The 27859-nt window shown below is 49.2% G+C and overlaps 1 protein-coding gene across 1 annotated transcript; it reads right to left on the reverse strand.

Annotated features, from left to right (window-relative positions):
* Positions 1-1680: 1680 nt before the first annotated feature.
* On the reverse strand, positions 1681-24847 carry UBN1 (ubinuclein 1; the record flags this gene model as incomplete). The annotated part of the gene is made up of 17 exons (XM_082490569.1): positions 1681-2777; positions 5212-5301; positions 5642-5894; positions 6860-8086; positions 8419-8461; positions 9619-9669; positions 12675-12818; positions 13742-13870; positions 14361-14479; positions 14706-14835; positions 16134-16204; positions 18725-19163; positions 20051-20154; positions 20753-20887; positions 21177-21272; positions 22757-22843; positions 24608-24847. The coding sequence occupies 17 exons, from the start codon at positions 24845-24847 to the stop codon at positions 2725-2727; spliced, it is 3411 nt and encodes a 1136-aa protein (XP_082346695.1). The 3' UTR covers positions 1681-2724.
* Between the last annotated feature and the right edge of the window lie 3012 nt (positions 24848-27859).

The following is a 27859-nucleotide window of genomic DNA, read 5'->3' on the forward strand; positions in this document are numbered from 1 at the left end:
CAGGCATCAGCAGGAGCGCATCGAATGAGGACATGCAATTCTACCCCCGCAACAGCCAGAAGCAAAGCTGTAATTTACTTACGGCGTAAGAGACTTTAGTTAAAACAATAAATAATTCATTACTGCAGAAATGAGATGATCAAGAGGTGATCATCTAAGCTGAAAGGCAAATTCTTGAAAACAAAGTCCTGAAACTAGAGGGAAGGAGATGGAAAAAAGCATTTTGGAAACTTTGAAACAATTTATTCGGTTGTTCTGTACAAGATTAACAGTTTTCATACCACCCCCGCTATCTTCAGCAAGACAGTCCCAACACACACCAAAAAAAAAAAAAAAAAAAAAAATTAATATAATAGTAAACCACAGCTCTTACACCCGAAAGGAACTGCCATCCTAAGCGCGTGCCACGGGAGCCTCGCCTCCCCACGCCGTCACGAAAGCGTTGCAAGTTGCCTCGTCAAGGCAGAGACACCAGACTCCCGGCTCCCCATGGGTCGCGGCGCGCTTGCGCCTTGCTGCGACTCTGCTCCATCCCATTCACTCATTCGTTATAGCGTGTAAAGAGAAAAAAAAAAACAAAAAACAAAAAACAAAAAAACAACCACCACCACCACCAAAAAAAAAGAAATATCCCACAGAATTTCCACCAAATAAACATTTCCCTGAGGCAAGAGGCTTCGCTAAATTCCTAGGAGGGCATTCTGCTCTGGCCACGCACGCGGGTGCTTCCCAGCAGCAGCATTCAAGTGAAAGCAAAGAGAGGGAGTAGAACCGGTACCTCGAGTCACTCGCTGAGAGTCCCTATCCTGCCAGGTGTCTGCACGCTCCTTCAGCTGCCAGGGGAAGTCGAAAGCGCAAAGTACCTCTCAGGATTAGGCCTTCCAACAGGAACCATGCGACAACATCCACCGCTCAGAGTCCATCCGTAACCGCTGCGCTTAGTTTTAGTAACACAAGTTCTGTCTTTGGCTCTTTCGCTACGCCCTAGGTATGTTCTGTAAACAAATTTTAAATCTGAGCTGCATTTTTTTTTATTTTTAAAATACAAACAACGCACTGATCTTGGGAAATTACGCATCAGCTCATACTGAAAACAGTCCATCTTGGATCTTGCCAAAACCGGGGAAAACTAAAGCAGATATTTGCTGGTATACTCAGTGTCGGCATCCTTCCCCAAAGCTCAAGAAGGAAGGCTGCAAGCTTTTGCTGGAAATACCAGTAAAAAAAAAAAAATCTATGCGGATCAGCGCTACTACTGCACGATTCAGATGGGGCTGTGGGGGCCTGAGAAGAGGCAGAGTGGGGGAAGAGAGGAAAAGAAAGAAAAAAAAAAAAAAAAAAATTCAAACCCCATAAAGCTCGGTTGGAATCACAGCCTGCCCTTTTAGCTACGCGCAGCTTGAAAGGGTGCGCTCAGGAGAAGTATTTAGGTCTAAGAGTTAAAAAAAAAAAAAAAAAATTAAAAAGAAAAAGATACACCCCAATTCTAGATGGTCCCCGTTCCTGCAGCTGTGACGAGCACGTGATCCTAGTGCAGAAATCATCGAGGAGAGCAATATTATTCTCGAATTCATTTGACTAGTAGTGACCTCGGTTAATCTAGATCATTCCCTCTGCCCACCAAAGAGATCATAAGTGTCGACCCGAGGAAAGAATGGCTTTAGGGGAGGGTCTGGAACCCACTTGCACAAACTCGGCTAAGAACTGGTGCTCTTGCTGGATTTGGTACTGTGTTTGCAGTCACCAAAACACCATTGAAGTCCAGACAGTGCAGCTTTTTTTTTTTTTGATGTGCAACCATAAAAAGCTCTATTAAATAAAACAGAATACATTTTAAATACAGAATGATTAAAAAAGGGTTGAGGAGCACACAAAATAGGGCTGAAATGTGTGTCACTAGTCCATTCTTGCTCCACCATAAAAGGCACTGGAATTATGTCTTCCTATACACATGACATGCCGAGAAGTGTCCCATTCAATCCAATGCGTTCGATGGTAATGAGGATAAAACTGAGCAGGAGGAAAAAAGAAAAAAAAAAATCCAAAACCCAAAAGAAGTCAAATTCTCAAAAGTCAATGACTGCATCTAAAAATGTCTCTTTCTAGAATCTTCCTTCTCCTCCAGAGGGGAACATCAGGTGGTTCGTTAGATTCACCACACAGGAAATGTTAAAGTCCTCCAGTTAATTGTAGCACAGTTTTATAGTACAATTGAAAAGTTTGTCAAACGTCTTCAGAAAGCACTGGCAGTGCTAGAATTTACCCAAGTATATCCAAAGCAGAAGAAAGAAGCACCTTTCGTACCCTCCACTGGGAGACCGAGGAGGTAACTGGACTTGGAGGTACTTGGCAGCTCCGAGACACGGGTGGGTGGGAATCCACTGCAAGAAAGCCAAACCACCCGAGTCTCCCCGCGAGTTCCAGCTCCTGCCAGTGCCGGGGAATGCGCGAAGGGCAGCAGCGATAAAACAGTGCTACAAAACGTTTCTCTCATTAGAGCAATGGCTCAAGGCGGGCCTCTGCGTGGGGCTCAGCTCCGAAAGCCTCTGAGCAAACGCACCAATGAGCTCCTCGTTGCGGTTCAGTCTCTCCAGTTGTCGTGAGGAAAAAACACAAAAAAAACCCAACAACAACAAAAAAAAAGACACAGCCGGTGTCCGAAGTTCATGACCTGTTCCTCTTGGTTTTATCCTATGTGTGCTCGAGCTCCCCTCCTTGCAGACGTCACAACTTGCGCTGCTGTGCATTGGACCCTTTGCCGTGAAGCTGAGAAGCATCTGAAAGAAAATAAAACCAAGTGGGAAAGGGCTTCGGCATCAGCTCTCCGCGGAGCTGCGTGCAGCTGAGACAGCCACATCTCTCCGCGCGGAAAGACCTACTGTTCCCTTCCAGCACCGAGGAGTCGGGGGGGTAAGAGGATGCGCTCGGAGACACGTCACAAGCGGGAGCAGCCCTGTCTCTGTATCTGAGTAAGGGTCTCCTGGGGCCTCCCAGCAAAAGCACCACGGCAGAGATTCAGGTCGCTGGTTGACTAGCTAGCCTACACTCTTCTCTAAAAGCCACCCGAGCACGTCTCCCCATCTAGGAAACCAGAAATACGTGGTACTCGCTGACTTGCATCTAAAGGTGGTCTGAAAGAACACCGTTAGTACACCTTTGCCATTTTAACGAAGGCTGTAGGTGCCCGCTGATAGCGGCAGGAAACATAGGAATCTATCCACTGAAGTAAAAGAAAGGAACAGAGGTTGAGGGAAAAGAGAAAATGCACTGAAGAGAGAAAAAGGAAGGAAGTTTACGGAAGCAGAAGTTTTCCAGAAGCAATTAGAACTACCATCAGACCGTGATGAAGGAACGGGTGTACCGAGATGTGCAGTTAAGCAGCAGCGGCACTGAGCAGCGGAGCAGCAGCTTCTTCTCCAGGACAAGGACAGTTCATTCCATGCAAGAGCTCAGGCTCATCGTGTCGCATTTCTAAAGCGAGCAGGCAGAACCATCACCACACCACCAGCAAACGCAGCAGTGACAACACACAAGCAAGCACTGGATGCTCCTTGCTCAGACGCTTTTTGATGAACGCTGGGATATGCACTTTTACTCAAGCCATCAACGTTTCCTTCCATTTGTAGCAACCTCCCAACACCCCAGAGATATTTTAAGATTACGGTGGTCACTTATATGTCTACTGCGTTCTACGAAACACCACAGTAACATTCCCGGAGATAACAGCACTAGGCTCAACCTCCAACCTTTATGTGAAAACAGCAAATGAGAATGCAGGTCCCTGCTGAAGCTGGTCAGTTTTTCTTCACTTATTCCTAGTGACCTTTTGTCTGCTCACAGCTTCTGGCACTACGTCCTGCTTAAGAGCAGCAGTCCATCCAAAAATTCTTTTGTTACAAGCCCTGTAAGTAACAGTGAAGTAACTCACTCTAAATTCCCTCAAATAATGGGACAGAGAACTCCTCAGTGACGGAGAATACATTTCACAACCCATGTTCAAAGCAAAATCAATCATCTCGCTCTCCAGTACCTGTGAATTTACACAGAGGAGGGAAGGGTCTGTCACACCAGCGGTCGCTGCTAGTACCTTCTTCTTCTGCTCTACCACACCGGAGCGGCACAACAACCCACCGCAGTCAAACTTCAGCAAAAGAAGCAAAGACAACAAATGCTTTGAATTTTCACCCGCGCACAGCACTCTCTTCTTTCTTCAGCCAAGGGCATTTTGCCCCATGACTGCTCCGGGAGGCCACAGGAACTCCAGCGGGTTATCCACACATCTAATGGTCTCAGTGCCACAATATTAGGCTGGCACATCGTCTACTAAATCAGGGGTTTGTATTGCCCAGTAAGACAATCACAACGGGAGGAGGTACGAAGAGAGCGGCACTGAACCGCACCGAAGAAAGAACACTTGATCAAGAAAGCAGAAATAGCAATTACCAATGAGATAAGGAACTCCCTGAAGCAGATCAGCCCGCTCTGCTGGCCCTGCATTTCAATTTTCTCAATGCTGACCATTCCCCCTAACTTCTCTCCTTCCTCCACAGTGCTACCATATTTACACACGCTCACAGCCCACCGGGCAGGACTCCATTTACAAGCAGAAAAGGTATTTGTCGGAAATCTCTTGTTTTATGCATTGCTTCTGCGGGCATCAAACTGAGGCAGGAACAGGCTGAACTGTAAAATCACCACGTCGTCGACACCAAGCAAAGCAGTCTCCGTTTACCCTCCAAACTTGTCGCGAAGGAGATGCGGCCAATTAGTTCAGCGCACAGACGCGAGACATTCTGGTCTGACACATTTTATATAGGTCACCAGTAACACAACTCCACGGAGCCAGAATATTCATTCCTGGGCAGTCCTGGCAGACTGCGCATAAACACGCACAGCTTTAATCCTGGCAGGATAATTCTTCACCGCGACGCAAGAAGCAAAGCTGAGTACCTCCAGGAACCAACACTTGCTATAAGCACCGAGGGCTCATCATTCCAGAAATGCACAAGTTTGCCCTGGCTGACCAAAATGGAAAGGACACGGAGCGGTAACGCCTCGCTTTGCACTTCGGGGAGGCCACAGGCTTTCACGACGACCGCACCGGTCGGACAATGCAGATAACCCCTTTGCTTTCACCCCTCGAGGAAGTATCTGCTGAGATACAGGATGACTCAGGACGAAGAAGACAAACATGACCGTCTGACAAGTTACCTGGCAAACTTTGCGGTAAATGAGTGGACAGGGCAGAATGTGGGAGTGACGCTGCATGGTGGGGGCTGGAGTGCAAGCCAGCTAGAAGACCTAGAGAGAAAAACAAAGAAAGGAGAGGGGGAAAAAAAAAAAAAAAAAAAAAAAAAAAAGAACAAATACACATTGAAGACAGAAACGAGCAGAGGAGCTGCAGCAGTTAGCCTATAGCTCAGCTTCCAACTATTGGGACTTCTGGGCTAGCTATAGGGATGTGCCCAAGGTCCTCCAAATGCAACTGCTGGAGATATAAATGCACGAACTACAGCACGAAGCAAGAGCAAGAGAGATGGGTTGGTCTGCAATGGGCTAACACAGCTGAGCAGCAGCGTTCTTGTTATCTGACAGCACAGGCAGAAGTAACACACGCACGCGTGACCAGGAGGATACTCACTGTGGCCAAGGCCGTGGTGGAAAGTTCCTGGAGCAGGTCCCGTAACTATTGCATCCTTTGATACTCCCGCTTTTGGGGAGGAGTCTGAACTGAAGGAGATGACATGAAGAGGGAAGGAATGAATTGGAGAGATAATACCTAATGGGGTAGAGCTCAGGGCAGCTGGCAGCTTTGGATTGCTGGACTTGTAGGAAGGAGCCAGTACGCTTAAGGAGGAAGAACTCGTTAGCAGCACAGCTCCACTAGTTCCTTTCTGAAAAGCAACAGAAAAGGTGGGTCAGGAGTAGGAAAACCGAGGTGTAGCAGCATTCATACTTAAAAGAACTGCAAAACATGGAGCGCTCAAGAATTCCTCCTTGCAAGAAGCGCCCTCCCAGCCCGGGCCGAGAGCTGCCAACTCCTGAGGCCACCTGCAGGCGCCCAGGACACTAATAATCCTGCTGCTGGATGCTACGCTCTTCTAAATGTGACCGTAATGGATTTCACTCTGTCGTTTCCTTACTCTGGAACTGTGCCTCCATTAGGCAGAGGAACAGCTTAGGCCTTGCCTGTGAGTTCCAGGGAGGATGCTTCCTACTCACGTCTAGCAGCATATCACCGCTGACAACTCAAGGCACCAAGGTTTGATGCACACCTGCGCCCAAGAATGTTATTTGAGATCTCTCCCATGGAGAGAGACACCACTGGGGAAGGCTTTTCAGCTCGCTCTCTCTCTGTAACACCCATGGTACACAGGCCGAAGCAGTACATGTCTTTTAGGCCCATTTAAATATACTCATTTAATTGCCCAGCTCTTTCCACAAAAGAAGGCAGGTATGAGGAGCCAACGACAAATTAATACAACAGCATTAGGAACAATTACTTTTTTGCTGTAGATGAAAATGAAGGCCTTTCTACCATTAAACACAATGGCTGAATAATACAAGTCTGTATAGGTAACCCAGGAGTCCTCCGCGAGACATTGTATCCCAATGAACGGTATTTTGCTTAGTTGTTACTTTAAGCTGAAAATGAAAGCTTGAATTCTGGAGCGCAAGCCCCTGGCAAAGGCCAGGACTTCCTAGCCTAAGCAGCCAAGATCCAGACAGTCATTCAAGAATTTCAGGAAATTCTTTTGAAGTCATCGCTTTACGGCAGGTCTGAACAAGTCAGGAGATGGCCTGACACAATGCCACGCGTCCTCCTGGCTTTAGGCTGGACCAGCACACCCCTGCTTACCGGCACAGAGGTAGAAGATGCGGTGCTGCTAACAACAGCTGGCTTTAGGGAGGAGGTCAGCAATTTGGCCACCCCCTGAGTGCCCCCACTAGAATCTCCGTTTGAACCTCCAGGAGGTGCCACCAGAGTCAGCTTCTGCGAAACAGGCGTCTTCTTCACCGAGGAGCTTGAGGACGGGCGGCTGGATGCCTGGCCTGAGGAAGGGGTCTGCACACCGGGCAGCAAGCTCCCAGAGGAGCAGCCCTGGTTTGCAGAAGCTCCAGATGAGGAGTTGCTGGAAGAAGCCCCGTGCTTGGAGAGGGAACCAGAAATGAAGGGCGATTTGTAAGATTGTCCTGAAGAGCTAGAGCCACTTGAGTGCTTTCCCGCGTAGCTGAGAGACGATGAGGACGAGCCTGGGCTCTTGTGGGAGCTGCCAGAGTTCTGGGTGCTGCCTGGCGACGCAGAGGAATGGAAGCTCTGAGCTTTGGTTGATGACTTGACCTGCTGGAGGAGGGAGCGTTGGGGCAGCGGGGAGGAGGACTTGGGATTCTGCAGTTTGACAAACGGAGCCGGGGAAGAGAAAGTTTTCTGTAGCTGGCTGCCTGAGTGAAAGACCTTCACCTGAGAACCCGGCGCTGGGGTGGAGGTCGGAGGCCCGTGGCTTGGCCGGACCAGGCTGTGGTGTTTCTGTTTAGCCTGGTGTGTATCAGGAAGGATTTTGCTGGGGGAGGCCTGGCAGGAGAGCTCTTTGTAATTAGAGTTCTCCGTCTTTTTGTCTTGAGAAGACTGACCCAATGCCAGGGCCTGCTCAGCCAGGAAATTTAGAGGAGACTGGAGGGAACCAGAGGATGATGTAGGGGAAGGGTTGGACTTTGCAAATGTCCTCTTCTCCTCTGAGGATGCGAGAGTCGGGATCTTCTCTGGTGGAGCTTTCGGAGCTCCAGGAAGAGTAAAGTCAGGGCTCCCTCCCGCTCTGCTGTTCAGCACAGCCAGTTCCTTAGAGACTGCTTCGAGGGAGGAAGTAGGATTATGAATCAAGTCCTCATCCAAGGAGTCATCCATGAAGGTGGCGGGAGTGCCGGTGCTGCTGGCTGCTTGGGCTGTCCCAAGGGACAAGAGTTCTCTGGTTTGGGCACTGATGCCCAGAGCTCCTCCCTGGGGCTCCGAAGACAGAGCTAAGGTGCTGCTCGAGTGCATCGAAGGAACAGAAACCGACACCTTTTTATCTGGTTTGCAGGAAGAGTCCTGGAACAAAAATCACAGGAGAAGGCAGAGTCAGAAGAGAAGCAGGGTTTACTGCTGAAAAGGGAAGGGAAGGCTCCCGATTTCGGAATAAAAGGCAGAGTAGGCACGTTCTGTGCCTGCCAACCTCCCGCCTCCCTCCTGACTGCTGCTGCCATCAATTTTAGCTGCTGTTTTAGTTATTTTTGCAAGCCCAAGACTGACTAGAGCTATTTCACAGCACAACTTCCTTGCACCTAATGTATAGGTAGAAGGCTCAAATATTGGATTTAAGATAGCAGACGCTTGACTCTTGGTGTATGTCAACCATGAGAACCAGAAAACAAAGAACTCACCTTGACTTTCACCTTAGTAGGGGCTATAACTTTCTTCTTCGCCCTGTTTTGAGGGAGACAAAAGAAACACGGCTCACTGAATGCCCACAGGGAAGCATCCAATTAGGGAGCACGCTTGGGCCCTGTTAATGACGATCCACTGAGTCTTTTGCAAAGAACCAAGGGAACAGAGGCAGCATCTCAGGTTGCTAGGATTCAAAACCGCGTGACATTTGGTTTCTGCTCTAGGAAGCCCTGACTCCCACGCAGGGGAATGAATTAGGGAGCAGAGCAGAGTCTTGAAATGGTAGCAGAGCAGTGAAAGCACTCAACAGACACATCCTGCACCGGCCGCAGGGGTAGGAGCTACTGCAGGAACCCACCGCTCACCTAACTATAGCAATACCCAGAGAGAAACCGATACAGAGAAAAGTTACACATTTCTATTAGGTTCCCAGAAGAAGTCAAGGATGCAAAAGCATCTGCCAAATTCACCGAAAATAGATCTGGTCAGATGCAATCTCTGGTACAAGACATCCCTGAACTGCCGGAACAGTACGGCTGAGGGAAGGATGACTCTACACTCTATTTCATACTCTTTTTCACACTTCCCCTCACTCATCCAGTGCCAAGAACAGGACCGTCTGTCAAACAGACATCAGCCTACATCCCTATCATCATCTATTCTAGACTGCCAGCAAGATCCAGGAGACCCTTTGGCATTAAAGCACCTGCCCAGCTGGATTCTGATGGCTCTCTTGGTTTGCCACCCACAAGCCTGTTTTACCCGTCTTCACTAGCCTGAGCTCATTGTACCCCTCCTTCAACCAGTCAACGCGAAAGAGGGAATCCAGAATCCAGTAAGGACCGACTGAACAGGTAGCAGTAAATCACAGTGCTGGCATTACACTCCATTTTACCTTGATCCGCCTCCCAGGGACTAGCACAGAGGCCTGACTCCCGTCTGGTGAACAAGGCCAGGAGGCAACCTGGAAAAGTTCTTATCTTTGAGCTTACTGTAAGGCTAAAGCACCTCAGGAAGGTTGTCACTGGGAGATGTCGCACACAAACAACTACTCTCCCTAGACCTCCCCAAATAAAGCAGCGCCAAACTATCTGATGGGAGCCAAGCAAGCTCAGGTGCTCCTGCATGATCCACCCAGGCCCCAGGGAACGGAGTTCACCAGTTATCACTCCAAAGGAATGCTGCGCGATACTCACAGGACTGATGTGAGGTGTCCATGCACACGCCTGCTCTCCTTAAACAGTGTCCTAAGAAGGGAAGAGAGCAATGAGAAGTGATATCCAGCAAGACCCAGTAGAGCAGCTGGGATCACTGGAGACAGAGCTGCACAGTACAGCAGGGGACTTAGCGCAATTAAAACCACAGAGAGCAAACAAATATTCATCCCTTTTCTAGGAAAATCCTGCTGAATTCCCCCACAAAATTCCCTCTCCGGGGAGCTATGCTTGTAGGCGCTGGAAAGGCCATTAAGGCAGCTGTTGGACAATAACTAAGGAAAAAAGCTCTGTCCACTTAGAAAGCCGAGAGCCAACCAGAGAGGCGGTACAATCATTTGAGCTGGGCGTTACTGCTGCCACAGATCGTCCAAGAGCTGGCAGATCATCCAAGAGCTCTTCACCAACTTCAAGAGAGAAAGATTCCCTTCCCCTGCCTCAACGCAGCAAGACGGACGAGAAGCCTTCGCGCATTGCGTGTCCTTGTTGCCTTTGCGTCCCCGGCAAACAGCTGAGGTGACTTCTTAAATCAGCACAACCGCTTCTGTAACAATTGAAGAACCGCAACCAATAAACAGAGCTTCATCCAAACCCCTTTCCTGCCGAGAAAAAGTAAACCAAAATCTCACACAAACACTGTTTCGCCTAAAACAGCTGCCATTCAGCTGTCTGCTTAGATGTTAGGGTGAGAAGCTCATAAATATACCTTCACTACTGGCACATGGAATACGCTTCCCGTCTGCTGTTAACAACCTGACAAAGACTTTTGTCATCCTTTTTCTTTTAAAAAGCGAGATTATTTTAACCTTATATTCTGTTAATTGCCTTTTAGTGCTAACTGAGAACACAGAATCATGGCAGGGCCTCTCTGAACTCATAACCAAAGTTGTTACTCTGTCCATCTTCAACCTCCTCTTAAAGATGAACTTCTGTGATCATGAGGACAGTGAATCAAGCTGACTTGTCCATAAAATTGTTTACAATTCTCTTAATGTTGCCAATCCCTCCCCTTTGGTGTGGCTGTCAGTCTACCCTCTGCCTTTAAACCACAAAGTCAGAGCCATAGAATATCTCAAGTTGGAACAAACCCATAAGGATCATTGAGTTCAACTCCATCAAGTCCCAGCAGGAGAAACCATTGTCCTTGAGCCATTGGAAAGCAACTGGGAATTCTGTCATTCTGTAGTTAACTTCACCGGAAGGCCCTCCTACACCGAGTCTTAGGCGAAAATCTGTATGCCCAAGAACAGTTTCACCTACAAACTAGGGGGAAAAGATTTAAATTTCTTTTTATTCAAAGAAAAGTGGTTTTAAAACTTGGCAAGCTAAGACCCTCAAGCTGGTAACCCCTTCATTAACTAAGCAGAAATCTGCATCCACCTCTTTATGCCATTGTTCAGCTCCCGTACACTGAAACAACTCACTGCAACCGTGCACATTACTGTACTTCACGTACACATGGAACTGCAATAAGTGGCCATGGACTTTTCCAAATGGATCTCTGATGTGCTACTCATACTTACTGCTCTTAAGAACTGGTATCTACTTCTTCCTTTATCCCCCACATAACCCAAAAAGCAAATTCAGCAGCAAGAAGACGACAGCGCTGCCCAGCTCTTTAAATGTAAAGAGACAGAGATTCCAGCAGCAAGACTGCACAGTTGTCCTTTCTTTTGAACTATCGAGCAAAACAAAGCGGGCCAGAAGCTGATGACAGTCCCCGCAGAATGACCCTCCGCAATTTGTATGGCTCTCTGCGATCGCCAGCTCAATGGCATGGATGATGGAGGGCATGAAAGAGCGGGGAACAGCAGTGAAGACACCAGATAGGGTAAAGAAAACCACACCAAATTCCTACTTACTCTGCCTTCTGATATGTCTAGCGCAAGTCTAACATCCCTAAAACTTTCTGCTTCGCTTTCTTTTGGGAATACTCTAGGGTCTAGGGGCAGGCTTCCCAAAGTGTCTGAAAAATGTATCCTTCACGAGACAGATTACAAAGTTATCCTTTGTAATACAGATTCAAGAAACCACAGTCAGCTTCACTGCAGTCCCAGTTCTACTTTGTAACTTGTCACTGCCAGTGGCATCCATCAGAGGTCAATATGGGGGCCAAGACCACTCAACATTGTCATTTACAACCTGGACGACAGCACGGACTGCACTCTCAGTAAGTTTGAGAGTGATATGAAAACAGAGGGAGAGGGAAGAATACGGTGGAGGTCAGGGCTGCCACTCACAGGGACCTGGACAGGCCGGAGAAAGGAGCCAACACAAACCTTGTGAAGTTCACTAAAGACAAAGTCCTGCAGCTGGGATGGAATAACCTCATGCAGCCTTGCAGAAAAGCACCTGGGGGTCCTGGTGGACAAGTTGAACATGAGCCACTGCTGCACAGGTACAGTGCTGTGAGCTAACTGTATACTGGGAGGTATTAGGAAGAGCACAGCCAGCAGTTCAGGTGCTTATTCCCCTCTGTTTAGCACTTGTGAGGTCACATCTGGATACAGCACCCAGCTCCAGGGTCACCACAATCTAAGAGAGGTGTTGACAAACTGGAGACAGTCCAGAGCCACTAAGACGGCAGAGGAACCGGGAGATGTGACGTACAGGGAGAGATGGGGGGAAATGAGTTGGCTTAGCCCGGGAAAGGAAAAGACCAAGGAGGGATCTAATGGCAGCCTTCCACTAACTAAAGAGAGGGGGGAGCGGGGAGCCATGAAGAAGATGGAGCCAGACCTTCCTCAAAGGTGCACGCTAAAAAGCAAAAACAGGGAATATTCAGTTCAGTGCAAAGGGAATTCTGATTCGATATAAGGAGAAAAGATCCATGAAGAGTGATTAAGTACCAGAACGGGGGCCCAGAGATGCTGTGGTAATCTCCATCCTTGGAGATTTCCAACACTCCATAGGACAAGGCCCTGAGCAGTCTGATCTAACTTAGAAGCTAGCCCTTCTTTGAGCAGGGAGAGGACTAATAACCTTCCGAGGTCCCTGAGGACAAGGATTCCCTGGAGTACCACTTGAGGCTTGCTCACCTGGCCTGCATCCAGCCTTTTGGCCAAAGGGGCTTCACCTCTCCATCTAGGAAGGTCTTCACATAATCCTCTAGAGACTGAGCCTTATTCTTGTCAAGGTCATAACCATCCAACTTAATCTTCACCAAGTGGCAAAGCAGCTCCCTGAAGAACAGGAAGATTTCAAATACGGTTACGCGGATTAACTTTCCCCACTTGGAGGTCACTCGCTTTATCCGGGGCTGGATGAATACGCCAGGACACACCTGGCTCTGCACAACACCTCGCTAATAAAACCGACCCTGCGCTGCCTCCGCAAGAAAGAGGAAGGGAAAGGCACCTTCCTCGCTCTGTGTGCGCACGCACACGGATGCGCCAGGGGAAATAAGCCTTGTTACTCCTTCCCTTTTTAATCTCCTGCAACAGCAGAGGTAGTAAACCAGTGCCACAATTACAGGCGTCGTTAACAACCGCAGAACTGAACCTCTCTGGAGACCTTCGTGCCGAGAGGCAATGAGAAGGCATTAAGTGAAACTTGCTTTGCTCTAAATCAAACGGCCATCTACAGAGAAGCACTCCAATTTGATACAGAATAAGATGAAGACAGCGGCGTGGTTGATTCTCCTTTTATCCTTTGTCCCTCTCTCCTTCACCCAGCACTCTCTTCCTTGCCAGACCCCTGGGTGCCAGGGGCAGCAGTCCCCACTACCTCTAACTGCTTTCACAACCACAATCTGGTCTTGTTAAGAGTCTAGTCTGTAGGATTTCAGCAATTCAGCCGAGTTCCTTCGTTTCCCAAACATCTGTCTCTCACTTTTGGCCTCTGCAGAGAGGCTTCTTAGCCCTTCTCTCACAGCTGGCCTTTGGCCGAAATCAGCTTAGTTTTGCAATGTATATAAGGGTGAGATTTAATAAATGCAATAGGGGCTTCCATAAACAGCCCGTTCTGCCACAAAACTCCAAGCTGACTGTTACTACAGATGATCAGCGCTGCTCCAAAAACAAGATACATATACTGAAATGCTTCACTTCCATCTGTATAGAATAAGACAAGTCACAGCTTCACTTGATATCTAAATTATGCAAACCTGATTTCATCATTCCATTGAAATTTCTTTCGTGGTCCCATGACACGTTTCCCTCCCTTTTCTTCATCATCCTCATCATCAGAACAAACTCGATCTCGCTGGTCTTTGTCCTTTTCCTCCTCCAGAATCCTAAAATGGAGACAGAGATAATGTGGAATTTATTGTCCTGGAGATTCAGAGGCAGCATTAAGTATCTCTGACCAACACTTGTCAGAGGTCTCAATAGTCAGTGAACACACACCCATGGGTAGAGGGCCTAAATCTCATTTTGGTTGCAAGATGAGCTGAGTGATCAAGGTTAAGACATCTCCCAATATTGTGCAATAGACACTATGGGACTGATCCAGCCTGACTGTTCTCAGACCGCCGTGTTCCTAAAGACACCTCTGCACAGAAGGGAAACATTTCAGCCAAGTTCTGGTCCCATCAATGCTGCTGTAGTTGGCATCGCCATAGACAGCACAAAGAACACACAGCTTAAATAGGCCAATTAATGCCTGTCAACAATTTGTGGCTAGAGAACAAAAATAGGTGGTAAACTTCATGAGAGCAGCCTACTGGTCACAGGGAACCCGCTGAGAAGACCTACAAGTGCCTAAAGGGCAAACAAGGAGCTTACTTGGCAAACTTGGCCTGAGTGTGGGCTTGGCATTCCTCCTGGTACTTGGCCATCTGCTCTGGCATGGCCCTTCCAATGGCTTCCTTTAGCTTCTGTAGAGGTTCTTTCAATCGGCCACCCTAGAGCACAGCACAGAACAGACTGAAGTTCCACATGGTGTGTTCCAGCCGAGACACCCAAATTTGGAAGGTTGAGACCTGGCCAGGTCTGAACCCACACCACCAGATGGGGTGCCTGAACCATGCACAGTGGAGGACACCACCATGTTGGGTAGATGACAACCGTGCTCTGGAGATCAGGGGTAACATGCACACGAGACAGGGCTGTGCTGTCCAGTTCACTCACCTGCTCATAGAGATAAAGCTTACGGGCACGTTTCACCAGAGTGTCCTTACTGCACGGGAAGAACGCAGCCAGGTGGGCGTACACCCCTGACCGGATCTGGCTGTTCAGCTCCCGCGTCTGCAGCTCGATGCTGAAGAACAAAACACAGTGTTGACCAGGGACCTGCCAGGGCTTCTCCAAGCAACATGAACGCAAACCTCATGCAACCTGGGGAGCTGGAGGCAGGCAGAGAGGAACAAAGTACAAACCAAACCACACAATGGTTCTTTAGATTTTAGAATCAACAGACTCAAGACCTTTCTCCCAAGCTATGCCTTTTAATCTAGTTTCAGAGACTCTGGAAAAGGAAGAAAAGGATGTCAGCAGTCCCATTTATTCTGCAGATCTTCCTGGCAGCTGAAGTGTAGGAGCGTCAGGCAATGAAATGAGAGGTACACGCTGCTTATATCAGGTACTATGGCAGTCTAACACAGGGTAATATAGAATCATACTTTATCCCTTGGCTTGAACTTACTTCCCAGTGAGTAGGTTAGAGAGGTCAGTGTGTGCCAAACCCATCTACACAGCTATATGTCACTTAAGAGACTAGCTTTTTAAGACACCTGTCAGTGTCAATAGGAAGTGTAAAACCCCCTAACTGATTCTATAGCAAAGTCATACAAATCTGTTTAGATCGCTTCCGAATGTGGTTAAAGCGATCAGTTCAACAACAGATTAGGAACTGTTTGTGCAGTCTGCACTGGAATGCTGAAAGGTGGTAACCACCACTTGAAACGAGAAGGAAACAGACTCTCAAACTTCCCTTCAGCAATTCCCTTCAAGTGCCTTGATAAACCTTAATGAAATTAAAGCCTCTGTGTAAGTATTATTACACTACGATGATCACAAAGCTGTGTGCGTTCATCAGCCTTCTCCAGGCACTTGAAGAATGAAGCCATTATCAACAGCTGCGTGAAGCGACACTGGCATTCTATAATTGGGGGACTTGAAAACACCGAGCAGTAATGGCATTCCTCCAGTTTGCAAAGAAAACCAGTTGGAACACAGCAGCCTTATCCCAGTTATAAAATATTTCATGGAGCATATAACTTAAATAGCAAACAACACACCTGACATCTCCGACAGGGAGAGATTTACTGGTTTTGTATCAAGCTCCAATCACAGGTCAAGTGACCAAATTTAAGTACACAGGTATCAAGCATCATCTTGAGAACAGGAGGCCTGGATACATCCCTGGATACAGTTATACATTGTATTTCAACGGAAAGCCATTTCTAGGAGACTTTCATGTTATGCTAGGCATGTTGCGCATGGTGGACCTGTATAAGGACACCCCCACAACTCCTGCTAAACCTGCTCCTGAATTTACCAAAAAAATGCTGTGCCTAATATTCTCCTTTCCCACTCTTCTCTCCCAGCAGCACTTACTCCAGTATGATGTTGTTGATATCCTGAGTGAAGAATCTCTGTTTGCCTTCTCCCTCTGCAGCTCTGGCAGCCTGGAAAATAGCAAATAACACGCCATCATCAGTTCACGGATACAGACAGGCACAAGCAAGCAAGTGTTTTTTTTTTAAACTGCTTCAGAAATACTGTAAAACAAGGCACGGTTTTATTCCACCAAGCTCTGCACCTGCTACCTGCTGTAGATGGGCTAAAAGCTGCCACAGTTGACAAACAGAAGAGAGATTGTGTCCTCTCCTCTTACACCTCCTCAGCTCAAGTCCAACACCGGCTTCTGAACTGGTAAGACCACCTCCTGCCCACAGATCTTCCCATTCTGAACTCACCCATCCAGATGCACTATAGTTAAGTGCATCAGAGTTACTACACTAGAGTGAAGATTCCTCCTTTAACGGGGCAAAGAAGATGGTTTGGTGGCAACTGGCTGCTTTGGGAGAAGGGGCAGTTCTAGGGCTTGGTCTTAATTTCACATTAGAGCTGTTAGATTAAGACGAGCACAGAGCTTGTCCCAGGAACCAGAAAGATCATCCCAGTCACATTTAATGAGGGTCAGGGATACTTATCACCAGGCTTTCTAGACCAATCTGGACACTAAGCCAAGAAACCAACAGAAAGAGTAGCAGCCACAGGGAATGTGTTATTTCCAGTCAACACCATGGAAACTAAGAAAAAAAAAAAAATCCCGTTCAGGAAGCTTCCTGAGCTATGACTGTAGCACACACAGCACTGCCCAAAAATCACACCCATGAAAAATATGTCCAGCGGGAGAATAATTCCAAGAGATGAATGAGATAGTAGAAAATTGCCAAGAGCTTTCGGTCTCTTCTGAGTGGGGATGTAAACAAAACTGGGCCTTACCGCAAGGCACCACATCAAGTCAGTGATTCCTTGCATGGGAAAGAAGACCAGGAAAGAAGGGCACGATTTTGAAATACCCCGATTTAACGCTGCAAGGTTGAGGCGACTAATTTATGTCCAGAAGGGGTACATTCCTCTCTGTCAGCAGCAGGTCACAGACAGATAGTGATATCAAGGAAGAAGGATCAATGCTAAAGCGAATACTCAACAAGAAATTTCTCTTAGGAAGGAGAGGGTTAAAGTCAAATCAGTTTAAGTAGAAGAGGAAATGCCTGAAGGCTCCACTTAACCCAGGAGATGCTCTGACCTGCTGGGAAGAAAGAGACCTGGCTCTCAGACAGGTATAGCACCTCTTCATTCCCACCTACAACAGACTTCGTGTCCCAAAATGCTAACTGACCAAGAAAGAGGCTTCAATTTATTAAATCTTGTATATCTCCTCCTTGGTTTCTTTTCTTAACATACACAGTCCAGCAACAAGAGACACAGCAACGGGAAAATTTAAGCGGGAAAATCTGTGAGTAGTCTGGTATTACTCTGTACCACAGAACATTACAATTAACTATCATGGGACCCTCCCAGTATTCGCCTTTAACTCAGATATAGTTCAGAAACAGCTGTTTCAGTGTTTTCCGCTAACAGCCTCAACAGAAAATAGAAACATCCGTGAACAGCCCATTCTTTTTATCAGCTGTGGCAATACATTCTTTGATTCCTCCAACTCTTCCATCTGCTCACCATCACTATACCCCAAAATTCTCAGCAGACCACAGTTATCTTTAAAAGAAGTTTATTTTTAGTAACAGGAGTTGTTAAGTAAGAGATGCTTAAGTAAAAGGTGCTATAAAATGATGTGCTCCAGAAAGTAGAACACGCAGCACCGCAGAGGTCGTCGACCACTAGTTAGGACTTAAAATCCATGTTTACAAACAACACTAGTAGCAGGAGCAAGACATCTCAGCATCAGGCTGATGGTGATGGCATTCACAGCACACAAGCCCCACAGCGAGCCTGAAAGCGCGCGTCTCTGACGTGCCAGGAGAGGGATCCCTGACCAGCACCCAGTGCTCTCCTGCTTCTCCAGAGCAGCGCGTCCCAAAGCGCCTCACAACATTCTGCAGAAGATGGGGCAGTACCACAGCACTCCACCTGCACGACGAGCTACCGCTGAAAAGATGGGGATCACCCTCCTACAAAGTAATAGGTTCCACGCCCTAAACGGTACCCCAACTCTGAGATGTTAAAGAGAGGTAAAGAACCCAAATGCCCAGGGATGCAGCTCCAGTGCGGGACATGCCAAATAGCACCCATGCCTCAAGGAAGGCAGCTGCCAGCGTATGACATGGGAAACAGTTCTGACAAATCCTCAGGCTCCATCTACAGGGCTTTTCACGCCTTCTCACAATGTACAACACGTAATGCTTTTCAGATGCGCCCACTTATTTCACACACACAACACTGCACGCCACTTCACAGATGCTCTCCTGACCATCACAGCACATTACAACGATCAAGGTGGAATTCCTCCTTCAGCCTCATTAGTCCATATCTTAACTTCATTCTTCTCAAATTGACTTAGGAAATTACCTCTTGCATCACGTCCACACAGGTGCGATACCGACTGTTACATTCAGGCGATACCAAGGCCAAGGACTTGGACACTACCTGACATCCGGGCACTCAAAAAAGCGACTTACCTGAGCCAGTTCTTTGATTCGTTTTTCCAAAGGGGCTGGAATGCCTTCGGGGAGGGATGGTGGTTGCTTCAAATCCTGCTCCAAGCCCATCCCAATAGCATCACTCCCATCCTCCGCATCAGGAAAGGGACTCCCTTCTGGGGATTCACTCAGGAGCCGCTCCAGGTCCAGGTCAGTTAATGAGTCCATGGCTGTTGCTGCTTGAAGCAGGTCGTTATCGCTGGCATGGCCAAAGAGCGAGAGCAAAGGGTCAGCCACTACCTCTGGCTCCCTCACGGGTGCAGGTTCTGCCGGTGATGGAGTCACCACTTTTTGCTCTTCATCTTTTTTCTTCTGAGCATCCTTCTCCTTCTGAAACTTCTTCAGCATCTCCTTCACACTAAGAGCTCCAGAGTATTTCTTCTTCTTCTTCTCCTTACTTGCATTTAACGCCGTAAAGCTGTGAACAAAGTATAAATAAGGAAAGGGAACTGAAGCGAATGCAAGATGAAGGGCAAGAGAGGGGGATACCTTCACCCCAGTTCACTTCAGCCACATGCACCAGTCCCCTGGAAACTCTCAGCCCCCCTTAACCAGTTAAATCAGGTAAAATAGCCTACGGCCTCTTAAGGTCTCAGTGTCCCGCTGCTCGTTCAGCTGGGAGAACAGACGGCTGTCCTTCCTCACTGCAAAGAGACGACGGAGCTTAAACCTCCGACCTACGCTCTCATTTAGCTACCTGCATTATTCCAGCAAGGGAGACTGGGAAACACACAAACAGCGAGTGCAGAGGAACTGAAGCAAGACAGAGTTCGCGTGGCAGCACCTGGCTGCTTTTTGCCTATTACAACCAGGAGAGCAAATGCCTTTTCCTTGATCACTAAGAAGGAATCCTGCATGCATGGTACCAGCTCAGGCATGGCTTTGGTGTTGCTAGAAAGCAGATCCATGCAGGAAAAAGGAAATCCAGAAGGACAGATACAGGAAGAAGGAAAAAACTGGAAGGAAACCATAGCAAAAGAGACACAGGCAACAGATACTGACCTGGAAACAGACCCGCCAGGCACACCAAAGCAAGGACAGACCAAGAGCACAAGCAGACCCGCAACAAGAAGAATAACCACTCGGGTTATAAAGACACTCTTGCTGTGGAGCTCTGCTCCTCCCCTCAGCCTCAGCCACCTTTTTACCTCCCCTTTGGAAGCAACGTGGGGTTTACCTCTTGGGGTTTATGCAGCACGCGCTCAAGCCACCCCCACTGCAACGGGTACTACTGCAGCGTAACAAACGCCACGTGTAACATTGAATCAAAGCGTCAAGCAGCAAGACTTCCGTCTCTGTCCTTACCCAGCTTTTGGAAACTTGGACTTCTTGGATTTCTTTTCCTTGTCGTAAGAATCATCTTTCTTCTTCTTCTTCAGTTTTTCACTTCCATCTTTTAACTTCCGCTTCTGCAAAGGGTTTAAATCCAAGTCAGAATCAAAGCATCTCCTGGTCGTGGAACTGGACCTGCAGCCCCCGAGATACTTTGGGCCTTCTCCAAGAACTGCAGAACAGCTCCTTCCCCACTGCACACAGTAACCCAAACCCCACACATCTGTCATCACAGTTGAGGCACACACCGTCTCCAACATTTCACAGTGCACCTAGCTTTTACATGGGAGATAGCTCCCATCAAAAAAGTTGATGGGACGCCAAGTGCTCCTGCTCCTTCCCCTTTCAGCCGCTTCACTTCAGCATTATGAAAATACCACCAAAGAGGAGCACTAGTGTCTTCATCCCCATAATGCTAAACAACTTTTCAGGGTGACAAGGTGCTGCTGTCACCTCTACTCCAGGAACCAGGCAGCCTCCCAGCAGTCACAGCCATACCAGGCATGCTTCATTTTACTATCAAATATGGGGACAGAATGGTATTCCAAGCGCTCATCCCTATTCTGTCCACACAAACTCACAAACGTCTCCCTACTTTGAATGCTAACACCCTTTCATACAGCATATCCTCCCAGCTCCAGCAGGGGAAATAATGGAGAAAGCCGGCTTCCTCACCTTGGGACACTTCTTCTTCTTCTCTTTAACATAGTCATCTTCAGATTCAGACGCTTGCCGGAATTGCAGTGTTCCTGAGTTGATGTAAAACCCTCCATACTTCGTAGTAAGAGAAGCCGGAACAAGCTCATCGTACTGGAAGTAACAGAGAACAATCTCTTGGCACGGTGAGCTTTCTTACCTTATTCTGTAGCTGAGCGGCTTGGCGAATGGGGTGGCACTCGTGCTCCCTCAAGAGCAGGGCATCTGAGGGGCTGCCGACTCGCCTGCTGACATTCGCCCGCCATGCGGTTGCCCCAGGAGCTCTCGTTCCCCAGCCCCGGCACGCTCCTGGCTCACACCCACTTCGGGTTCTCCCCAGGTGCCAGCTCAGCCCTCCAGGCAGCTGCCTTCAACCACTCTCACCCCCTGCCCCAGAACTCACCGCTTCAGAATTATCAATGAAGGAGTCAGATTCGTCGTATCCATACCCCATATCAATCAAGTCCTGAATACGGTCCTTCCTACGCCTCTTGCCACCCTTAAACAATAAAAGATTGACAGTGAGTTCACCTTTCTTTTCTAATTACCACGGGGATGGCCCCGGTACAGGACACCGACATTGGCCGTAGTACAATAAAGAGAATGGGATCTTTTTTGCTCCTAGCAGCAGCAGAACCAAACCAGCATTAGCTCCCATCAGACTGTAATCTCAGGATATGATTTTAGGCCTTGTCACATGGAACCAAATAAAAACAGTGCAGCCAAACGAAACAAATCGCTGACCTGCCAGACAGGCTGAGTTTGTGCCAGCAGACTTTACGTTGAATTGGGTCTGCACCCCTTCAACGTTTCTGCCAGTGCGGAGATGGATTATTCTTCCGTATCTGCTACACAGTCAGTACAAACTCGGTACTACACGCATCAAGCATAGACACAGTGCATTAGGGTGACCCATAAGTCACTTGTATCACAAGACAACAGAGACACTCGCTATCCAGAAGTGACAGTTTTAAAACATAACGTAGTTTTATTGCCATCTACAAAAGCAAAGTGAGAAGAAGAACGGAAAGGAAAGGGGTAAGCCAGATATGTGCCTCTCACACTACCCAATGCAGTCCTATCTTAAGGGCAGCAGACTCACCAGAGCACCGTACTCAGAGACTTGACAAATTACATTGTGCCACAGCCAGGGGGCCTAGAAATTAATTTTTGCTTAAGAAAATTAATTTTTTATAAGCACTGTGGTTTAGCCCTAGCCAGCAACTAGGACCACGCAGCCGCTCGCTCACTCCCCGTCCCCCCAGTAGGGTAGGGAAAAGAGAGAGAAAAAGAGGGGAAAGGAAAAAAAACTCGTAGGTCCAGATAAAGACAGTTTAATACAACAATAACGGAAAAGGAAAATAACACTAATAATGTAAAAGAACATACAAAATAAAGTGATACAACACAAGTGGCTCTCACTACCCCGTGAATGGTTGCCCATCCCATCCTAAGCAGTGGTCGTGGATCCCTGCCCCCTGACCAACCCCCATTTGTATACGGAGCGTGACGTCTGTGGTACTGAATATTCCTCCAGCCAGCTTGTCCAGTCTATGCTCCCCCTCAGCTTCTATAGGAAGCTGAAAAAGTCCTTGACTAATGTAAACATCACTTAGCAACAACTAAAACAATATGTGTCATCAGCATTAATACTAAGCCCAAAAACACAGCAGCTACTAGAAAGAAAATTAACTCTACCCAACCTGAAATCGGAACAATAAATTGCAGTAAGTTATTTGACACTACAAGTGAGAACATCAGTCGCTTTAGTCAGACTCATCTGATTTAAGAACTTATCTAAACTATTTTCATGAACCACAGCCCTGAGACTGAAAAGGAACATAGAAAACAGCACCTTCCAGCCAAGATAAAGGACTGCAGGAGAACAGGAAAATAAGATCCAATGACCATCAAATACTACAGGTTTTGAGCTGAACAGCATTACTCATTCTAATGGATAACATAATATAAAGATAAACATACATATTTTTCTTCAAACTTCCTAGCAAGAGCCTCCACTTTATGCCTTTCCTTCTCATCATCGTTAAAGGGGTCAGCAGGGTCTTTCTTCTGTAGAAATAAAAGAGACAAAACCATCAGAATCAATCCTGTCATGCTGCCACCAAAGCTGCATGCATTAAACCCATCAGGACTAGAACATCCAGGCAGAGGCTCAGACAAATCAACCTTAAGTACAGTACTGTTTAATATCTTCATCAATGACGCAGACAGTGGGATCAAGTGCACCCTCAGCAAGTTTGCAAACAACACCAGGTGCACCAGGTTGCAACAAGACTGAGCGGTGCGGTTGACAGGCCTGAGGGACAGGATGTCAACCAGAGGGACCTGGACAGGCTCGAGAATTGGGCCCATGTGAACTTCATGAGGATCCTGCACCTGGGACAATACAGGCTGGGGATGAAGGGATGGAAAGCAGCCCTAACGAGAAGGACTCGGGGGTACTGGGCGGTGAGAAGCTGGACATGAGCCACCAATGTGCACTGGCAGCCCAAAAAGCCCCCGGCACCCTGGGCTGCATCCCCAGCAGCGTGGCCAGCAGGGCGAGGGAAGGGATTGTGCCCCTCTGCTGTGCTCTGGGGAGAGTCCCCTGCAGTGCTGCCTCCAGCTCGCAGGGTCCCAGCACAAGAAGGACCTGTTGGAGTAGGGCCAGAGGAGGCCACAAAGATGTTCCGAGGGCTGGAGCCCCTCTGCTGGGAGGACAGGCTGAGAGTTGGGTTTGCTCCGCCTGGAGAAGAGAAGGCTCCAGTGAGATGTTATTGCAGCCTTAAAGGGGGCATATAAGAAAGATGGGGACAATCTTTTTAGCAGGGCCTGCTGCGCTAGGACAAGGGGTAATGGCTTCAAACTAAAAGCAGGAAGATCCAGACTAGATATTAGAAAGAAATTCTTTCCTGTGAGGGTGGTGAGACGCTGGCCCAGGTTGCCCAGAGAGGTGGGAGATGCCCCATCCCTGGACACTTCCCAGGTCAGGTTGGATGGGGCTCTGAGCAACCTGCTCTGGTTGAAGATGTCCCTGCTCATGGCGGGGTGGGTTGGACCATATGGCCTTTAAAGGTCTCTTCCAACCCAAACGACCCTACGATTCTGAGAGTGCCTCTAGGCTTTGGGTGCTTTCTCGGCTAGTTCTGTACCTGTCTGCTTCTCCCAACTCTCAAAACAAAACCAAAAGAAAGCAGCTAAGCACAACAGTAAAAATGAGGGGAATTCAATCAACTTTCTTTTCATAGAAAAACAACCATAATACAAAGTTTAGATGTCACAGAAGTTTGCGTGCCATTGTATCCTCAGAAATGCCTTTCAACAGGCAAACACAAGCGTCAGGCAACACCTGGAAGCACCGTGTCCACCACGCAAGCAGTGATGTCAAGCACTCAGGTGGAAATAGTCACGTGCAGGAGAGCAGCGTCCCCAAAAAGATACAGCCACATACCGCAGAAGCATCCCTCCTTTTGAGGCTCTTTGGAAAAGAGATGCTCACAGCTGCTAGCAAGCCAGGTACCAGAAATCACTTTAGATCGAGCAGTTCAGAACCAAACGAGCATTACCTCCCACACTCTGCCACCAACACATCGCCTTTCTGACGTGAAATTCCAGCCAAGGCAAAGGGGTGTGACAGTGTGGCCTGACAACGACAACCCCTGCCTGGATGCCAGTTCTCCCGCCTGCAGAACACCTCGCCACCCTCCTTCCACCTCTCGGCTCCTCACAGCTAAAACACAGCCACCTTGCAACACAGCCTTAAAACAGCAATACCGAAAAAGCCTCTGAAAACTTCAGATACACAGTTTCCCCACAGGCCACGAGGACACTTACCTTGTCTCCTGAAGAACTACCTTTTACTTTCCCTCGACAACTCTTCAGAAGATCTGGGTAGAAAAATTCTGGACAACGTTTGTGATCTGGCTCAAAGAGAGTGAGTGTGATTCTAACGGCTGTGGCAGCTGGTTCAGAGTCCTGGGGCTGCTCTCCATCATCTTTCCGAGACCTTTTCAAGAAGCTGCTGCTCAGTGGACCGTGGAGAGTGGTGAACGAAACCCTGTGGGGCTCAGTCATGGCTATGGCCAAGTCTTACCAGTCCTCATGGCATAGTTCCCATTGCACCAGAAAAGGTCAGCCCCAGCGGTGCAGATATGGATTTCACCAGCTGGTTAAGGAGAACTGAGGACGCTGGCAGTGAAACAAGTCATTTGAAACTGAAGTTTTCTTGGGAAATGATGAAGGCCCGTGCTGCTAGCGCTCGCTGCAATCGCTAAAGAGAAAGAAAGACGTCAATCCTCGAACCAGAAATCCCTCCAACGTTGGCAGCCCCCCACGCCTGCACTTCTGCCCGCCCCCAGGTCTCTCTCTTCACCCCACATCGCTCCATTTCTAAAGGCCGAAGGAAATACAGCTGTCGAGGAAACCAACCCACCCCACCGCACTGGCTGCTTGCAGCTCTCCCGCTGCACGGAGGCCCGGACACCCCTGTCCCTGGGAGAGCCGCCCGGTCACCAGCACCCGCGGGGGGCTGAGAGGAGCCCGGGGAGCGGCTGCACCGCCTGAGGGAGCCCTGGCCGCGCTGAGGGGGGAAACCGGGGCCCTGGTACTGAGGAGAGACCAAGCCGGCCGCGCTGAGGGGGAGCGGGCCGCGGGGCTGAGGGGAGACCGGGGCCCCGGTGCCGCGGGGGGAGGGCGGGAGGCCGCGGCGGCGGAGGCGCGGGGCCGGGCGGGGGCCGGGCCTGGTCGGGCCGCGCCGCCCCGCACTCACCGCCGCGGCGGCGGGACGCAACCGCCACCGACTGACTCCCGGGCCGACTCCGAGCCCCGCTCCTACGTCACGTGCCGGGGGCGCTGCCCTCGCGCTGAAGCCGCGCGCCCCGCGCCCAATCGGCGGCCGCCACCGCAGTCACGCCTCGGAGGAACGGCGCCCCAACAGCCGGCCCGGCCCACGTGACGAGGGCGGACCTATCCCCGCGGCCGGTGCGACCCCGTCCCGGCAGACTCCGCGCGGCGGCGGGAGGAGGGAGGAGCAAGATGGCGGTGGTGGCGGTCGGGCAGCGCCTGGGGAGAGCGGCGGTGGCTCCGCCAGCGCTAAGCGGGGCTGTCACCCGGCGGAGCGCGGCGCGGCGGGCGCTGGGGCCTCCCTGCCAGGCCTCGCCGTCCCTCGGGGCGCTGTGGGGAGGAGGCGGGAGGGGTGTGGGGACCACGGGCCGGCCCCGGAGGTTGAGGGGCGGCAGCGGCGGCTGCTCCGGCCCCTCGGGGGCCCAGGAGCGTTTAAACAAGCTGAGATTTATTCGGCGGAATTAAATACAAGTTACGGACTGTAGGCCGTGACCGGGGAATGATGAACTCCCAGGCGACCCTGAGCTCGTTGGGGACGGGCTGCGCCGGGGGATCCATCCCGGGGCACCGGGAGCTGGGCAGTGTCAGGGCGGGGCCTCTCTCCATCCGCTCTCGGTGCTCTGGAGAGTGAGGTCCCCGTCGACTGGAAGCTGGCAAATACTGTCCCAGTTCCCAAGCAGGGTAAGAAGGAAGAGCCTGGTCATTACAGGCCTGTCAGTGTGGTTTCAGCACCTGGTAAAGTAATGGAGAAGGTTCTTCTGGGAGTTGATGAAAAACCCTTGTGAGAGAATGCCGTCGTTGACTGCAGCCAGCATGGGTTAATGAGGGGAAAGTCCTGCTTAACCAGCTTAATTTCCTTTTGTGACAAGGTCAGCCATGGAGTTGACCAAGGGAAGCCAGTAGATGTGGTGGTTTTAGCAAAGCTTTTATACTGCCTCTTCCATTGTCCTCCTGGATAAACTGTCCAGCTGTCCTGGTTCGAGGTAAAACAGAACCGATTTTGTTTAGTAATTTTTTCTTTTTAGCTAAGCCTCTTCTAACTGAATTCTCTGAAACTAACAGCATATTGTGCAGACACTGTTCACTCTCAGAGTGACAAGACCTGATTGTTTCTAATTGATGCCAAGGAATGGTGTGCAGAGCGGCTCCTGCTTATACCTGTTGCTCCACCACCCGAGGGCAGCTCGCTCTGTTATTTGCCCCGTTGGAAGGTCGGAAGCGGAAAAGCATAGAGGGATCCCACTTGCAGGGAGGAGCGGACAGGACAGGTGACCCCAAACTGACCAACGGGGTATTCCATCCCATCTGCCCCATGCTCAGTATAAAGCTGAGGGATCAAAGGGTCAGCTCTCTTCCTTCAGTGGCCGCATCCCAGGAGGACTCTGTCTGTTCATCTGCCTTTGATCCTGATCCATGTGTTCCTGAATCCAGTTCCCATCTGTTGCTGCGTTCAGTCTGGGACTTTCCCAGTGCCAGCCGGTGATGTGGTCCTCATCCTGGGAGCTCAATGCAGTTTTGTACATATTGTATATATTTAATTATTACATTTTTATTATTAATATTTAATTAAAGTAGTTTAGTTTTTTCCTAAACTCGTAAGTCTCTCTCTTTCCCTCCTCTCCTTGGAGAGAGGTGGGGGAGAGCATCTGTCATCCGTCTTGGTGGCCAGTCTGGCCCAAACCCCAACACCAGCACACAGCCAGACAAGCCAGTCATGCACTGGGTGAGCAGTTGGCTGCCGTGTTGGGCTCAAAGAGTAAATGGGGCGACATGGGGCTGGCAGCCACTCACCAGTGGGGTTCCTCAGGGCTCAATGTTTTTATAAATTATCTGGATGCAGGACTTGAACATACATTAAGTAAGTTGCCAATGATACTAAACTAGGAGGAGCTGTGGGCTCTCGCGAGGGTAGAGAGGCCTCAGAGAGAGAGCTGGGCAATCGCCAACTGCACGTAATTTAACAGAGAAAGTGTGAGATTCTGCACCTTGGACAGGGTAAGCTGGTGACATGTACAAACTAGGGGAGGAGAGGCTGGAGAGCAGCTCTGCAGAAAGAGCTCTGGGGGTTTGGGGTGATGGCAAGTTGAATAGGAGTCAACAGTGTGTCCTGGGGTGCATCAAGCACAGCATCACAAGCTGGTCAAAGGAGGTGACTATCCCACTCTGCACCGCACTAGTGCAGCCCCACGTTGAGTGTTGTGTGCAGTTTGGGGCACCAAACATCAAACTATGAGATTGTTTCCA

This window comes from Vanellus vanellus (genome assembly GCF_965231255.1).
Source record: "Vanellus vanellus genome assembly, chromosome: 14".
Lineage (NCBI taxonomy): Eukaryota > Metazoa > Chordata > Aves > Charadriiformes > Charadriidae > Vanellus > Vanellus vanellus.